Source organism: Anas acuta, chromosome 17 (assembly GCF_963932015.1).
Source record: "Anas acuta chromosome 17, bAnaAcu1.1, whole genome shotgun sequence".
Classification (NCBI taxonomy): Eukaryota; Metazoa; Chordata; class Aves; order Anseriformes; family Anatidae; genus Anas; species Anas acuta.
The window spans coordinates 7888804-7905795 of record NC_088995.1 but is presented as its reverse complement, the minus strand read 5'-3'; the positions used below and the strand labels follow the sequence as shown (position 1 = coordinate 7905795).

Genomic DNA, 16992 nt, shown 5'->3' with positions numbered 1-16992 from the left:
CTCAAGTATGTCAGCCCTGCTTGTGCCAGCAGAGAACTTGCTGAGGTTGCTTCTCTCCCATTGTATGGGTCAAAGAAAGTTTTGGTGTAAGCTACGGAGTAAGGTTTGGTCTGTCAAGGGTAGGAAAAAAGGGGAAAACTAATATTTACATTTCTGTGCTTTAAACATGTAAGTACGTTATATTGGGAAATCCATCTAAATAAAGGTGGGTTTTAAATCTCCTGCTGAAATTTTTATCAGAAATCCTCTATCTAGTGGTTTGCAAGATGTAATAGAGAAGTAACTGCATGTGGTTTAATAAATGCAGATTGCAGCTTATTTTGTTTGTTTGTTTTTTTTTCCTGTACTGAGTGAACCTTGACTTCAACTGCCATATTGCAACTTAACTATTATCAGCTAAGGCATAGGAAAAACAGATATTAGTGTTATTAACATGCAAGACGGTATGCTGAAAGCAATTCCACATGTTTGTGGAAAAAGGAATCTCAATGCAGTGAGTTGAGAACAAATCTCTACAAGGCTTTTTGAGCTGTTCATTGACTGTTGTACAGATTTTGTATGCTGCAGTCTTGAATATAAAAAAGTTAACTTACAAGCTATGTATTTTATATTCCTAAATGGTATAACAGCTTTAGAAATAGCTGTCATAAAGATGTCATTCTGTTCTCTGTTTGTATAATGCTAAGAAAAAGAATTCATGAATGGTACTGGAGAAATGGACACTCAGGATAACACACCTGCCTTCTCTCTTCCCATTCCAGGGCATATTCCCTTGTGGACTCCAGTCAAGTGTCTACTTTCCTGATTTCTATTCTCCTCATAGTCTATGGCAGTTTCAGGTAAGATTTTTCTTTAAGGCTTTTATGGATCTTTTCTTTTTCAAATAAAAATGTGACTACAAGTGACAGTTTATAGTTTATGCCTTTTGTTTTTGTTGTATCTTTGTTAGAATGACAGCTGATGTAAATGCAATATTTCTTGGTTCTGAAAAGGAAATAGAGAAGGAAGAAAAAGAAGCCAGCTGAGGTTTCTGAAAGACATAATTGTATGACAAGTTGCAAGCACATATAAGATAGCTGTGAAGTCAATCCTTGAAGACAGTTCTGTAAAATTGTGTTTTGGAGGGTATAAAGGACCTGTTGAGAGATATATGGACGTAATGTTGTCAATAGCAGGCTTTTAGATACAGTGTTTCAGTGTTTGATTCGGAACATTCTTACTCCGATTGCAACCAAATCTCATAAAATAGATATTCCTGAGTGTAACAGCACAACAGAGAAGTGAGAAACACATCAGTGCTGAATTCTAGCAGTGCCTGAGACCAACTGCTGATTAGGTTTGAATCTTCAAAAAACAAATTTGCCCCACTTCAGGGGACTTGAGTATGTTTAGAGAAAACTTTGTTGTCCTGCTAAGCTTGCATCTTGTATCATACCCAGCTTTTAATATAATGGCATATAAGGAAAGAGGTTCATACTGACATATCAAAAACAATTTACAACTTGGAAATATTATTTCTTTGAAACTTAAGTTCAGGATGTTTTTCTTCTCCCCTCTTTTTTTTTTTTTTTGTTCCTTTGAATAACATTGCTTCATTCGAAAGGGTTGTTAGGCACTGGAACAGGCTGCCCAGGGAGGTGGTGGAGTCACCATCCCTGGAAGTCTTCAAAAGACATTTAGATGTAGAGCTTAGGGATATGGTTTAGTGGGGACTGTTAGTGTTAGGTTAGCGGTTGGACTCGATGATCTTGAGGTCTCTTCCAACCTAGAAATTCTGTGATTCTGTGATTCTGTTTAACAAGTCTATGATAAAAAGCCATCCATATAGTATGAATTCTCTGCACCACGCTGAATATTCCTGAAATAGATGATAACCATGGTCATAAGTATGATGTAAGCTGCAGCTATTAGGATAAGAGGCTTTAAATCCCAGTCATAAGTTAAGCAAATCATAAAATGAAAGAGCCAATTTTTGGTAAGAGCTGTCTGTTTTTGCTAGTGAGTATTAGGTAACAGCACTGCTGCTTAAATTAAAATAGAAAGCTTCAGGAAGACAAAATCTAGAGAAACTGCAAATAAATAAAAGGTTGCATTTAATACCAATTGGCAGTGGTTTTTTTCTTTTCTTAAAGTTCTGAGTCAGTCTAGCATATAGTTGAGGGGCTACTTCAGTCTTTAATTTAATTCATGCAGTTGAGTAAAAAGGAACTATGCATATGGCTACAAGACCTGTAGCTTTTATTAAAACCAAAATTAAATTGAGAAAACATAATGCAATATGAAACAGCAGGAGTGCTTGAACGTAAATTGCCTCTCCTCAGAGCTTCTAAGCTTTTAAGAATTTTCCCTTGCTCTTTCCTGTCCTGTTGCTATGTACACGTGTTCTTTTACCATCTTATCCTGTGATTACATTTAAAACCGCTCATTACAAGGACTGAGCTAGGACTGACTTAAATTCAAAAGAATCTAACCTATTGGATGACATGGTAGAATGACGATGGATACAAATCAGTTGAGAAAATGCCCTCTTCTAGCCTACTTCTGCATGTGTCCTAAGGACTCCAAGACATAAGCTATTGCAGACCAAAATAGGGCCCGATAGTTTTGAAACTGATTTCTAATGAACGGCCTACATTTAGCTTCTTTAGTAGATGCCTGAGCCGAAACCCACAGTTTCGATGATGACTTGGGTAAACTTCCAAGCTGTTTGGTCAACGAGTGAGGTCAAAAGCAGTTATTTACAGAAGATTGTGAAGTGCTGTTAACAACAGCGACCAAGATGCAATTCAAATTTGTAAGAAATTTAAGTGTGGTGCTAAGTTGCAAAATGATGCTTATCTGGAAATTCCCGAAGTAGTAAAATAAAAACTTCTGGCAGTGGGTGGATTTTCTTAGAATAGCAACTTGCCGGAAAGACAAAAGTTACTGCTTAGGGTGCTCGTTCTCAAATGAAAACAACATCTTCATCTAGATTTGAGTGCTTCATCTCAAATGGAGCCGTGGTAAGGCAAAAAGAAAATGGCACTCCTCACATAACCTTCTTGTTGTAGAAAGTGGGCATGGTTTCCAATTTCAGTCTGAAAAGAAACAAGTAGTTATTGTAGAGTTATTGTGATACTGCTGGCAAGTGACATAAACAGAAGTTCAATAATAGGATCAGAAAGAATTGGGTGGGTGAGTCATTAGGATAAAATCCTTGTGTGTGGTGGATCTAATCTAATGCAGGAGGTTTCGGGGGAACAAAGGAAAGCCTGGTCCAGTGTCCTTAGTCATACAAGTAGCATTTGTCCAATGACAAATAAATAAATAAAAACCATACCAAGCAACAAACAAAAAACACCAAAATACTCAGAAGAATGTCTAATAGATCCTGGGAAAAGTCTGCCTCCAGAATGAAGAACAGTATGCATTTGAGATCTCACTTCTCTTAATGTGGCTGGAAGAGCATTTCCTTCCTGCATTTGTGCAGGGTCAGGAATTTTATCTTCAAGCCCTTCTAAACATCTCCCATAAATGTTCTTACCATCTCTCAGCCCTTGTACTTGATACGCTTTGTTGTTGGCTGTCAGAGAGGCAAGTATAATCTTTCAAACAGTTACAAGATGTACACAGCAGCATGCAAATGTTTGTTCTAGTTATGGATTTTTAAAGAGGTGAGCTTAGCTGGAAATGGGTTGTTTCCTGGGGGTTCTTCCCATACAGTCACCTATTGTCCAGGTGCTTTGCTGGGACTGAAGTGCTGGAGTTACTTTGTAGGCATGTAGCAGCTAAATCTTTTTCTATCCTATCACATACTCAAACATGGTTATGTAAAGCCTGATTTAACCCATACTCTACCTGTTCCAGTTCCTGCTTTTAAGCTAAACTGTTACTGGATCCTCCTTGATCGGAATGAAGCCCAGTTTTGTTTTGAAAGTATTTGCAGAGGATTGTTTGTCCTGCTTTTAAATAGTTTTTGTTTGTTTGTTTTCAGTGCTGCAATATTTACTGTTTATAAGGTGGTTTGCTCTCCACTTCAGAAACAGGGACTGCAGGTCCTCACAGATCCTTGCTGTCTTCATTAGTTAATGCAGAACTCAGGTGCAAGCTTTATCTCCTGCCTGCAGATGAAGACTGACCTTCCCATACCAAAGAAACTCCGGTCTTCCCATATTAAGTATTGCATGCTTGAGAGCCCTCGAGACTATAGAATATATCGTGGTACTGAAGAACAATGCATATTGGTTTTATTTTCCTATTTTTTCCCACTCTGTCTTGCTTGTTTAAGTTGTAAGTTTGGTAGGAAAAGGTGGTCCTCTTTGGTGGTTCGTAAACAGTGCCAACAGCCACGATGAGTCCACCTTAGTTACTTAGCAGGGTGTCGTGCATGTGTGTTTGAGCTGAATGTGAAATTTCAAAGTAGGTGTAAGAACCCTAGATTTATCTCTATGGCAGTGGCTCGAAATGCTCAAATAAAACGTGTGACTAATTCTGGTAATAGTGTGTGGAGTAATAAAAATAGCTTCTAACTAAGAGAAAGGGTGTGCCTGGAGTTCACAAGCATCTGTAGCCACAGTGCTGGCAGGGCGGACAAGGGGTCTGGAGAGCCAGAAAGATACCTGCACGCGTGTGAAGCACCTGCTGGGGGTGAGATGCTCACATCAGGGCTCTGGGACTTTGGCATGTGTGGCTCTGCAGGCATAGTCAGGAGCCGGTACTCCATCTAGTCAGTGAGAATATTTTTCCATGGACTTTTTGCTACTATTTCCCCTGTTCTTATTCCTACTCCAGATCGTGCATTGCAACTCATCATTTAATCTCACAGGAACGCTTTATAAGCCACTGTGGCGATGTTAGATCGCGTAACGTGTTCTAGCCTCTCTCTCCATAATATGCACGGAGATTTGATTCATTTGAATTAAACTATCTGAGCTCAGTGTCTGACTGTAATTTTTTATGTAGAGCAGTTGAAATCTGGCAATTCTCACAGTCCCAGAGCTGTTCATAAGGGTGACTGTCTTCACTGAGCAAAGCGAGAAGGAACTTCTCAATATATTGCCTCTCCTGCTGACTCTTTAGAGATATGCTTGCTTTCAAATTTCTTCCTTTGTTTCATAAGAATATTTTCCTGCAGGGTTTCCCCGAAGCATTATTGCAATGGAAGTGATCCATAGCTGAATCTGAACTTTCATGATAATAATGTGCCAGCAGCTTACTCATTGCGTTGGCCTCAGCGTAACCCTACTGAGTGCTTCCCTGTGGGAGGCTTGCTTTGAACCACTGTGCTAGAAATCCTACCAGATTGAACTGCTGGGGCCCCCAGAAGAGACAACTGTAGTTTATTGCCTGACAGGAGATGCTGAGTGAATGCTGCTTTTGGAATCCAGGCGCAAACTTGAACAAAAGAGCAAATGCTTCTCGACTTGCTGTTTTCTTCCAGCACAGTAATTTTCAATATGTCTTGTTTTAAAAATACAGTTTTTAACTTTCATGGAAGATGTTTTAGTGATCACTTCTCAATTTTTATCATGTTAGTGATAATTTGCAGCAGAGGTAAGGGCCAAGTCATAAAATGGGTGCTGATGATTCAGAAGTTGGTTTGGCTCACCAACTGTGTTGCTAAGTGACCGAATTTCAAGGTTTATGCTTAATTTTGAAGTGAGGGTGTTTACAGGTGATAATGTAGTAATTGCTGATTCTATTGAAATGAAAGCAAATGGGCTGAAGTTGTTTGTGAGCAGTAGGAATAATAGCTTATTTTCAGTTTCCTTTGCTGATAGCTCCTTAAATTATGAGGAGTTCCCCATTGCCACAGTCAGGATGATGGTGTGATGCTCTTGCTAAGCAGAGCTAATTTACAGAAAAATGAAATGCTGCTCTGAGGAGAAAAAAAAAACAACACTTGTTTGGCTGAATCTTGGATCCAGCCCTGGAGGGTTTTCATCCCTCTCTTGAATTTTTATATCTCGAGGGGAAAATTTTATGGCTTAATGGGGATTAATGGGGAAAAAGGAAATGTGAATGAAAGATAAAAGATGACAGACATCTTTAGAACAGATCTGTTTGTTAGAAGCTGTGTTCTCTGTTGCTTCTTTGAATCTTAGATAACTTTTCAGCTGACACCCAGGTTCTGCGTAGCAATTCTGTAAGTCCAAGCTTAAAGCTTCCTCGTATTTTATCTGAGTCCAAAACCGGTTTTAACTTCATACTGGGAGCACGTGCATAATAGAAGCAGAACAACAACATAATTTTAAACTGGAAAGCCTTTTTTTCTTTTTAATTTTATACAGCAAAACTACTCAACCTCGCTTTCTTTAATATACCGTTATCTGCCTAGATACTGCAGACCCATATGTGCTTGATTTCAGGCTGTATGACTGTGACACAGAACTGCTTACCTCTACGTTGCATTGGACACACTAAAATGAAATAACTTTGATACAATCTTTTACACAATTCTGTAGGTGTTTTATTTTTTCCTTGTCTGTCAAATTAATAGAATTTGCTTACTTTTCATAGTGCAATCACTTGCAGCTCAACTTGGAAAACAACAAAAAAAAAGTCGAATGCCTGTTGACCTGGAAGTTGTATCAAAATACTTGATATTTGCTGCTGCTGCAGTCTGAAGGGAAGAGCCATACTATGCTTCTGATGGTTCTCTGTAGCTTATTTGAGCAAATAAATCTACAGAGAAGTCATGGACAACGTGCATGCATGTTATGATAATGAGAAACTATCATGGTAATCTTGATTGCTAATATTTTTATATAAAACAACATCGCATTTTTACTATGTTGTTTTATATAAAAACAGCATAGAATCACTTTTGCCACAGCTCATCACTTTGATGCAACTTCTAAATTACATTCTAGCAAATTTTGATTAACTTTCTGAATTTCATTTAGGATCTGTTTTGGACAGCAATTATTTTTATGATTAAATTCTGTGTTATTTTGGAGTCTTTTTGGTATATATATCAAAATGAAAAGACAAAGAGCTGGGTACACTGGGAAATGTCAGCTGCTATGGATGAATTAATTTGTACTATTTATTCAGAGCTTCCTCTAGATATCTGAAATGCCTATATGTTTATTTTCTAGACTTTGCTGAAGCTATTTCAATTAGATAAGAACTTGTATTCAGCAGGGAATTACTTACAGGCAAATTTTGGTCATCATTCATTACAAGAGTCAGAGGAAGGAAACAATGAGTATGGTTTTAAACATGAAACCAAATAGTTAAATTTGAATGAAAAGTGTCAAAATGATAACTTGGAAAGAGTTCAAATTCATCAGAGAATTGAAACTTTTACTGTATTTCCATCATGTTCTACACTTCCAAGCAACACAGATAAGTATCTTCGTTGTGGTTTGTTGTCAACACTTAGCAGTTCAGACACTACAGTGAGTAGTCTCAGTATTGGACCAGGTGTGATTCTGTACCTTGTCTCTAACGCACTTAAAAAACAAGACTTTTCCAGGGAGAGAGTGCTGAAACAGTAGAATGGTAATGAGACCGTAGCTGATAAACCTAAATAGGAGTTTGAAATTTGCCTATTAAGTTTGCTTTTTTTTTCCTGTAGGTCTCTTAACATGGACTTTGAGAATCAAGACAAAGAGAAAGACAATAGCAGCGCAGCTGGGTCTTTTAATGGCAACAGCACCAATAACAGTAAGGGTTAGCTTTGCTCCTTATCTTTCTTTCATCACTTCAGTGTGTTGCATCTTCTTTTGTTTCATCCGGTCATGTGTTTCATGCTTTGTAGATTCACCTGATATAATTGAACTGTTTAGTCTAGGCACTTGACATTTTGCTTTGCACTAATACTGCTATCTAGTTCATGCTCATGGAAGCTAAATTTAAAACATCAGTGTAGTGTTTCCATAATGCATAGAAATTGCATGCTGCGCAATTTGTCAGGTCTTCCTGGAAACAGAAACTGCCTTATTTTTAAAAATACAGTTATGGAAGGGAATGTAATTTCTCTTTGTCTGCTGGTTGTCACTATGACATGACGTATTAGCCTGCCTGTAGACAACTAAAGGTTTAATCTCATGGTATGCTAATGAGTCTATACGGATGATTCAGCTTTATCAACACAGAAATTGAAGTATAGATTTCATGTGGCTTTGGGTGACTCATTTAAAATGGACAACAAAGTATGTGTCTACACACAATCTATTCAGAGTGGGGATTAACTTGTCAGCTCTTATGCGGTGATTGTCCCCTCTCTTACTGTAAAAATAGATTCCAGACAGCTTGGCCATTTGAGATGCACTATTTTGCAAGCAAAAGCATGCATGTGAACAGTTGGAGTGGACTGTGTTGTACACAATGTGCTGTAAATTCATGCCTGAATTTAATTTACAATAATTTATGTGGCTATACTCTGAGACTAGGAGTCTAGAATGAAGTTTCAGCGTTTTCAGAAAACAAGACTGGGACATGCGGGCAGCCCTGCACACAAAACCTTGAATGCTAGGGTTGCTTTGTTTAAAATGAGAAATACAGCTTAAAAATTACTACATAATAACTTACAGGGTGTTGAATGTGTCATGCATTTTTTGCTTTTTGTTTTTAATTCACTATCTTGCAACTTACATTGTTATCAGATGACCGTTTCCGTTGACAGCACAGTTACAGAAAGAGGTGGTTAGTGATTCAGCAATGAACAGTTGAGGCTTTGGGAATCTGGGAAGTAAGAGAAGACAGTCTGGGGTTGGGGAACAAGCACATTAATGGGATTAGCTGTCAAAATGATCAGAAATAAAATGAGGAACTTTGACATTTTACATTGCATGCACTAATTCCCATATGCTAGGGTGGTTTGTAATATGTCATTTCTTGTTTTTCTCTTGGGAAATTGAAGGGCATGTGAATAAATTTTCTTTCTTAAAGCAGGAGGAACTAGATCTAAGACACAGATTAGAACATAGGAATTTCTGTTTTAACACTGTTATCTCTGGGCTGTCTATATTTTACCATTTTGTGTCACACCTCAGTAACAGAGATACACGTATGATGACTTGACCGTGACTTGCATTCTTCTGCTTCTTATTTTAAAAATTTATTGTGCTACTTATGTTTGAGAGTAAGTTCTTGATCAGAAATAGTAAATAACCATGCAGTGTAAGCAATGTGTCCATGCTCATTGTTCACGTTCTCTTGTTTATAAAAATGGTGGAAAACATATGGCAGAAATTAGTGAGTGTATTTCGCTTGCGTTTGAGGGTTTTTGACATCCTTAGATACCCTGATAACTGTGATTTGTAAGTAACCCATTACCTGGACAACTTGCCACTCTTCTACAGGAAAAGATAAACACACATTTTTATACACATACACACATGCTTACAACTTGTGTGTATGTGTATACTTGTGTATGTTTGTGTATATGTTCATACATACATATATAAATATTCTGCTTAATAACGTAAAAGCTTATTCTTAAAATCCTGTAACTGGTAAAACACTGCTTCATACAGCAAGGCCCAATTACTTTGGGGTAATACGGTGATCTTAGGCTGGATTTAGGTCTCACTTGGTTCTGAGTCTTGTACTAATTTTGTCATTAGAGGCACTATGGATACTAATCAACTACTGGTCCAGATGTTACCAGTCATTTTAATGCTGTACAGGTACAAGTCTGTCTTGTATGGTTCCTCCTGCCCTGTCACAATCAAATGTAAATACAGCTACAAATACTGGTTAAGTATCAGTATGATTTTGGAGGATAGATGGGCTTTCAAAGCCTGATCTTTAGTTAGTAATTCTAAAAACTTCTAGTGAATTATAGTAAAAAGTGGCCTGTCCCGTTGTCAATAAACCTGTGTAGTGACTCTGCGTGGTTGATTTGGGGGAAATAATCAGAATAAAATCCTTTAGTATCTCTGCACTCTTTAAAATTGCTTCTAGCTCTTAAATGTAGGCATGATTTTTTGTTGTTTTTTAGGATAAAAAGTGATTACAGTGCATGCTGATCTGAGTTAGCAGTTTCATAAACAGGTAGATGACTTCAGTGTTTTTCAAAAAGTGCCCTATGTTGGTAGGCTCGATGTAATCTGGTGATTGCAATCGGTGATACAATTTGAGTGCATCACCGAAGCAGAGTTTGGAGCTGTAGCACCCTTTGCATGAGCTAGGTCAGCCTAATGCTCTGCAGCTCTGCTGCTGATCAGGCTCTTGTCCTCATGCTGAGTGGTTAAACCAAACCTTTGGATGCTCTCTTCAACATGTACGTGTGGCTTAGGGTAGAACATGGCACATAGATCATGTGCTGCATGATTCACAGTCCCTAGCTAATGTTAATTTTAACTTCTTATCCACTCTGTCAATGGCACAATAAAAAAAATCTGAGATCTGTTTTCAACTTGCCGTTCTTGAATTGCCGCGAAGCCAGCGTGTTGGTGTACACACCCAGCTGCTGCCAAAGTGCTGCTTGGCTGTAGTAATTTCGTGCTGGCTGCAGTGCCGGGGTGTGGCAGTGCACGAGGCTCTCAGGGTCAATTTCTATTGCACCAGCACTGAAGTGAAGTCTATTGTTAAGAGCCTGAATTAACATTGGTGAGGACAGGCTTTCAGAATGTGTGTGGTAAGAAGTAGCCCAAATTAAATGTCACATTCTTTCCTCCACAGGTATTCAAACCATTGATTCTACCCAGGCATTGTTCCTGCCGATCGGAGCATCTGTGTCTCTCCTAGTTATGTTCTTCTTCTTCGACTCAGTTCAAGTTGTCTTTACAATATGCACAGCAGGTGATTAAGTTTTCTTCTCTTTGTAATAATTTGAATAGAACAGAAAGCACTGATGTGATTAATTGTTGGTGATAATTATAATGCGTGTCATAGTACGTATTAAGCAAATGAATTAGGTTTCATGATCGTTTTTTCATATCTCTTTAGCTATGAATAGAGTGACGAATACTATTCGAGAAGTATTTTCCACTTAAAAATTTGCTAAATATAAAGAACTATAAATTGCAGGAGTTTTGAAAGATGCTGGATGCGTTATTTTAAGTAAATAGTTCACTTGTTATAAGTCAGTACTCAAACCTGTTCATGCTATTTCATAATGCAGGTACTTTGTAGGATCATAGCATAATTCAGGTTGGAAGGAAGCTCTGGAGACCATATCCACACATCTTTTCCTAGTTTAATTTTGGATTTTGCACTTATACAGATTTTCTTAGTTTCAAGGATACTTCATGTCTCCCTATCATTTTCAGTATTATTCTCTTGCACTGCTTGAATTTAGAACAAAAATGAGATGATTGTCTGCAAATAAATTGCAAGTCCTCGGATTCAGTTTATTATTATTTACATTTTGTCATTTAAGTAAATATCACAACTTTGATTTTTGGAACATTTTAGCCTTTTGATCTTTCTGCAGTTTTTCAAGAGACCAGTGCTGTTCAGAGAAACAAGATTCTTTTTAACTGCTCCAAATGTGTAGGAGCTTTTAAAAGTTGTCCTCAGTCCACACGCTGAATCTGTGAAGACTTTTAAACCCTTAAATACTTCTCTTCTCCTATCTCATGTATACACAATGCATGCTTTTCCCTCGTTATTTATCTCCTGAACTCTACATCCTCTCCAGCCTCTGTAATAGGGCTGATGGCGAGGGGTGAAATCTAAATCTCTCCTCTGGAAATGAGTCTTGAGACTCCAGCTCTAATTGTAGTGGCACGCTCCTGCTGGTACTGCTCTTACTGCTTTGGCCTCTGTCACATGCATTCTTCCCTTCTGAAAGTAGATCATTACTTCAAATAAATTCCAATATACACTAGATACTGGTGATAAGGGAAACTTTATGATGAGAAAAAAAATTTTAATGTCAAGCTTATTGCTACCTGTATTTCCAGAATGACCCTGACATTTGTAACTTTCTTTGTGACGCTGGTGGCATGTGGTGCAACTGCGTTGTGTCAGCTGGGGCATGCTCCAGGTTTGAGAGGATTGTGCCTACTTGCACTAGTGCCCTGGGGTATCTTTGTTCTTCAGGCTGTGTTTATGATACTGTTTCTCTGGTCTTGCATATGAGGGTGTCATTAAGCACGGGGGACCTTGGCCCCAGGAGCTCTGAACTTTGTGACTTCGGAGGTTACAGAGCTGGGCTGGGGACCTGGGGCTGGGGGCTTGGCCCCTCTGAAGCTGCAGTGGTTCTATTTGGCATCCTCCTTTTGTAGATTTTAGAGGCTGATGTGGGTGTGTGCTTTTGAATTATAGCTGGTGTCTGGTTTCTTAAACCACTCGTAAATCTGCCTGCCTCAAAGGTTTGCCTTTGGGGAACAGTCGAGAGCAAGGGAGGACCCGCAGGCAGGCTGAGGTGCGAGGAGCAGGCAGAGCTGGAGAGCTGGTGGCTGCCTGCAGACGGGAATTAATCCAAAGGATTCCCAATTGAATGATGGGTGCTGAAGCTGAAGGAAAACAGAAACACCCAGCTGGAAGCCTGAACAGTAAGGAGGGAGATCGGGTACTCCCGGACAAATGTGTCCTGGTGTAATTACATCTGAATTCGTGTCCACTCTGGGAGAGCCTGGCTGCGGGCAGCAGTGGCTGTGGATGCTGGGACAGGAGATGCAGGGTCCCCTGATGAGCAAAGCTTGGGGGGAGAAGGGGGAAAAGACAGATTTCAAGGCCAAAGAGGGTCAGTTCAGCTGTAATGGAGGCTGAGCGGGGAGCAGGGCAGGCAGGCAATGGGGATGTGGGATGCGGGGCAGCAGGAGCACAGGTTTTACTCTTGGCCAAGCATTTCTGAGAAGGGTCCTAGGCAAACCCATGCAGAGTTCTACACTCTTCATTCTTTCTCTGCCCGTTCTGCTTTTTTTTTATATTTCCTTTCTGAAATACTGGTAGAACTGTGAGTTTCCATGGTGCTGTTTGCTGACACCTTTTTTTGGTGTGAATTTATTTGTTTATTTTATCTTCCTTGTACCAGAAGGGACAGAACCGAGAGGTGGAAAGATGTGGTTTGAACAAACCAAATTTTCTCCAGTTGACTCAGGCTGTGTAATAAAGAGACTCCCCATCATCTTAGCTTGAGAAAATAAAAAAAATAATAATTCCTTCTAAAAAGCAAAAACTAACACAACTTTATAAGGAACGAGTAGAGAACATCATCCAGAAAATGTCAAACGATCCTTGTGTTTTCATGTTGGTCTGTTCTTGCTACAGCAATTCTGGATGCTGTGTGAGTGCTGCTGACAAGTCTGTTTCTCCAAGTTCTCAATCTTTTAAACAGCCCTTAATACAAGTTCACTGCTATTATTAAAAAAAAAAAAAAAAAAAAAAAAAAAAAGGAAAGAATGATTATAAATACCAGCACTTACTAAACGCTTTTACAGATGTTTGGGTGGAATAAATATGCTTCTTGGAAAAAAAAAAAAGTATTTATGGAAATAGCTCTTTTGCTTATTTGTGTGATTTTATCATTTTCCCTGTTTTCAAAAACTTAAGAATTGGTAAAATATGCAGTGCTTTACGTTGTAATATATTTCAGTAGTCAATAAACAGTTATGAGTAAGAAGGGAGAAAAAAGTGATTGAGTTGAAAAGCCAGAGAACCCCTTTATTACGCTGCCTTAATCTGTCCTATGTTAAATAATTTTAGAAGAATCTCACAACCAGTTTGTAGCAAGTTCTGATGTTTTTGTTGACTCCTAGAATGTTTGGAAAACGTTTTTCTTGCAGACATGATCATGAACAGCTTTGAGACTGACTTTTTTTTTTTTTTTTTTTTTCTTTTTACACTTGGAGATAGGAGCATTTAATTCCTTTGAGAGCCTTATTTTGATTGCAGTTTGAAAGCAATAGAAGTTCTGCAGAAAACCTTGGAGTCTTTAACTGCTCTTGCTTCAATAATACTGCAGCATATGATAATAGGACATTGTTCCAAGAGCTTTTTCAAATTGGTGAAGCTTGTTTGTGTACTGTAGAAATCAGGTCTGAATGTACTAATATTACCTTTTCTTCCTTTTCTAGTCCTTGCAACAATAGCTTTTGCTTTCCTTCTGCTCCCGATGTGCCAGTACTTAACACGGCCTTGTTCGCCTCAAAACAAGTAAGGACTTGAGAAATGTTTTGTTCCTCTTCTCGTATGCTGTATTCATTTCTTTTAATGAGAATTCTTTAACAGAGTCTTTGGTTATGAGCATTAACCTCGGGGCTGAAGTTCATGCATATTTTTTGTGTGTGTGAACGCTGTGTTTCCACTTTGAAACTAGGAAGCACAATTTCTGCAAGTCACGCATGTTTGCCAGCCTGGGGAATACAATACAATTGCAGGAGACTAGATTTCCCAACAGCATTTAAGAAGTTTGGGTTATTTTGGCTGAGAATTCAGTTTCAGAATTAGTAGTGGGTTTTAATGTTTGTTAACATTAAACTCTGGATGATAATGCTGTTTTTTCAGGGATTGTAGTTATGCTAGTGAAAATGACGATTGTTCGAGCCGTGTTTTGAAACTAATTCTTTCCTTACCTTGTGACTGGAGTTCATGCTCCAAAAAGCACTATCATAGATGGTACTAGGAAATAGCATTCATACTAACGATTTTAAGAGAGGTGCCAGGATTTACAGGTTTTTGTTATTTTTTTTCCATCTTCGTAGTTCAGGCTTTATATATGTGATTTGAATGTGAGGAAAGCTTGTATTTTGTTACTGTTTTGGTACCTACTTGTAGCAAAGGAGCTTCCCCTCAGTTGTTCTTGGCGTCTTTCATCAGCAGTTGAGCTCTGTTCCGGTAGCATCCATTTTCTGTTCTTTAAATGGAAACATTGCAGCTTATGTTTACATGTTGTTCCTAGGATTTCCTTTGGCTGCTGCGGGCGTTTCACTGCTGCTGAGTTGCTCTCATTTTCTTTGTCTGTGATGCTTGTACTTATCTGGGTCCTCACTGGCCACTGGCTCCTTATGGACGGTGAGTATGTGAATCAAGGGATTTGACTACAAGTTTGTGCCTGTTCTGACACATCCAGTCACCTGGTGATGATCGGTGAAATTTGCTGTTATTAATGCCTTGCTGGATTGTAATGTTTGTGGTAGACTCCCTGAGAACAAGCCCTGTCACAAACATGCCAGGGTAATGTTCGGGACACCTGTTTTTCTGGTTTGGAAAAGCTTCCGAGGAATTGCCAGAACATCCATGAGAGATGATCTGCACTCGTGTGGTGTAGGGTGAATTGCCAGTTTTAGTTAAAGATGTGTGGAGACAGCAGTTACTTATGAATCATAACTTGGTCTCAACAATCTGGTTAATTTTTGCTGTGTGTCATGTTGGGTTTTGGTTCAGATGATCAAATAATTTGTTGTGAGACAGTTCACAGTAGCTAGCTGTCTTTGATCTCTTTGATGCATGCCAGTTAGGGTGGTGAGATGGGTGAAGCTGGCAGGCATCCAGTTGGCTTGAAGGGGTGATTTATTTATTTTTTTTCCTTCTGGTTGAACTGAATTTACAGCTTGCTGTTCCTACAAAGAGCTTTCCTCCTTCCCTCCTGCCTTACAAATCTCTTGGGCTAGCTCTGGCATTCGTTTAATCACAGGGCAACCTGATTCAGCTCACTAGAACGGCAGTGTACTCTTTTGCCAGGCTATTTTTCTGCTGCTTGCAGTGAGGTGAATTGGATTGTTGTGCAGTCAGGTATGTGCTAAATTTGGCAAAAGGTAAGTGGTGAGAGGACGGAGTGGATATGATAGCAAAGGGATGAAGGGGTAGCCAGGAGCAGGACCTCCGCTCCTCAGCAGTGTCAGGCAGCTAAATTGGCTGAAGACATGTTGTGAAGTGGCACCCTGAGGTGGTGATTGCTTGAGGAAAAATAGCTGGAACAGCGTTACCTACCCTTGAATTTGCTTCTTGTGATAAAAAAGCCTACGTCCCATCAGCTTTCTAGCTCCTCCTAAATGAGACAGCAGCAGCAAGTCCTTAGCACTGGAAGCTGCCATGGCACCTTGAGTGTTTCTCTTGTATATGGGGATTATGTTTCATTCATGTTTTTTGCTGCTGCAAAAGCTCCACCTATTATATACTAGGGCGTACCTTATAAAATACTCAAATAAAAATACTCAAATAAAGAAAAAAAGAATAAAAATGTGGGTGGTGTTTGGTTTGTTCAAAGCAGACTGGCCCACCATGAAATCAAGGGTGCTTGTCACTCTGCAGTAGCTACGCAGGTAAATGTAACTTCAAGCGTGGATTTTGACACAATCTGAAAAGACTTGTCTACCCTGAGAAGCTGACAGAAGCATTTACTTAAAATGGTTATTTTTGTGAGCACTTCACTCTGAAATAGCGGGCTGTGAGATAATTGCAGAGTACTGAACTGGCACAGAGTGGCTTCTGGGGTTTATTTCCCTGTGGTTGTTTATGATTTACGTGTAGCTTTGGAGTATTTTATGTATTTTATATTAAGTGAGATTGTACAATATAGGTAAGCCTCCTTTAGTTTGTTTAAATGCAATTACACCGACATCTGTCAGTGACATTGAGCAGAGAACGGCATTTATTGGCGTTCATCAGAGGACCGAGCCGGTTTACTCCTCACACTGTACTGCTGCAAGCGGGATCACGTCATCTCTGCCTTTACCCTTCTCCTCTCTGTAGCTGCATACTTGAGACCCCAATTCACCTTGTTTGGAGTGAAGCGTGGGCAGGAGGTGGTGCTGGGTAGCACAGGCAGGCGGAGAGCTCGCTAGCCTTTGAGGCTGCGTCTGCTCGCGGCGCTGCGATCCAGCTCCTCCCCTGCACGTTGATCTTTGGGTTCGCTGTCAGCAGAAATGAAGCAGATGTTGTGAATGTGCCTCGCATCGCCTGGGCTGCTGGCTGGAGGGAGAAGTGGGGCAGGGCTCGTTGTGTGGTTGGCTCTTTAGGAGAGAGTATCTCTACTTCAGGGCTAAGTAAAAAGGAAGAGAAATACTTACTGGCCTTTTCCATTTCCTGCAGAATCGAGGTAGAGTGCTTCCTGCCAGAGCAGCCTTCATTGTGCAAATACCACAGTTCCCTCATCTCTCCAGCAGCTGG

The 16992-nt window shown here is 39.5% G+C and overlaps 1 protein-coding gene across 8 annotated transcripts in view; it reads left to right on the top strand.

Annotated features, from left to right (window-relative positions):
• The window catches only part of SPPL3 (signal peptide peptidase like 3), a 70363-nt gene that overhangs the window by 44371 nt on the left and 9000 nt on the right, over window positions 1-16992 (top strand). For 7 of the 8 annotated variants that reach the window (XM_068654480.1, XM_068654479.1, XM_068654477.1 and 4 more), the window contains 5 exons: window positions 762-839; window positions 7562-7656; window positions 10615-10734; window positions 13959-14037; window positions 14783-14895. In XM_068654480.1, coding sequence (XP_068510581.1) covers window positions 762-839; window positions 7562-7656; window positions 10615-10734; window positions 13959-14037; window positions 14783-14895 — 485 coding nt within the window. The remainder of the gene's footprint in view (window positions 1-761; window positions 840-7561; window positions 7657-10614; window positions 10735-13958; window positions 14038-14782; window positions 14896-16992) is intronic. The other variant, XM_068654476.1, reaches the window with a different exon arrangement.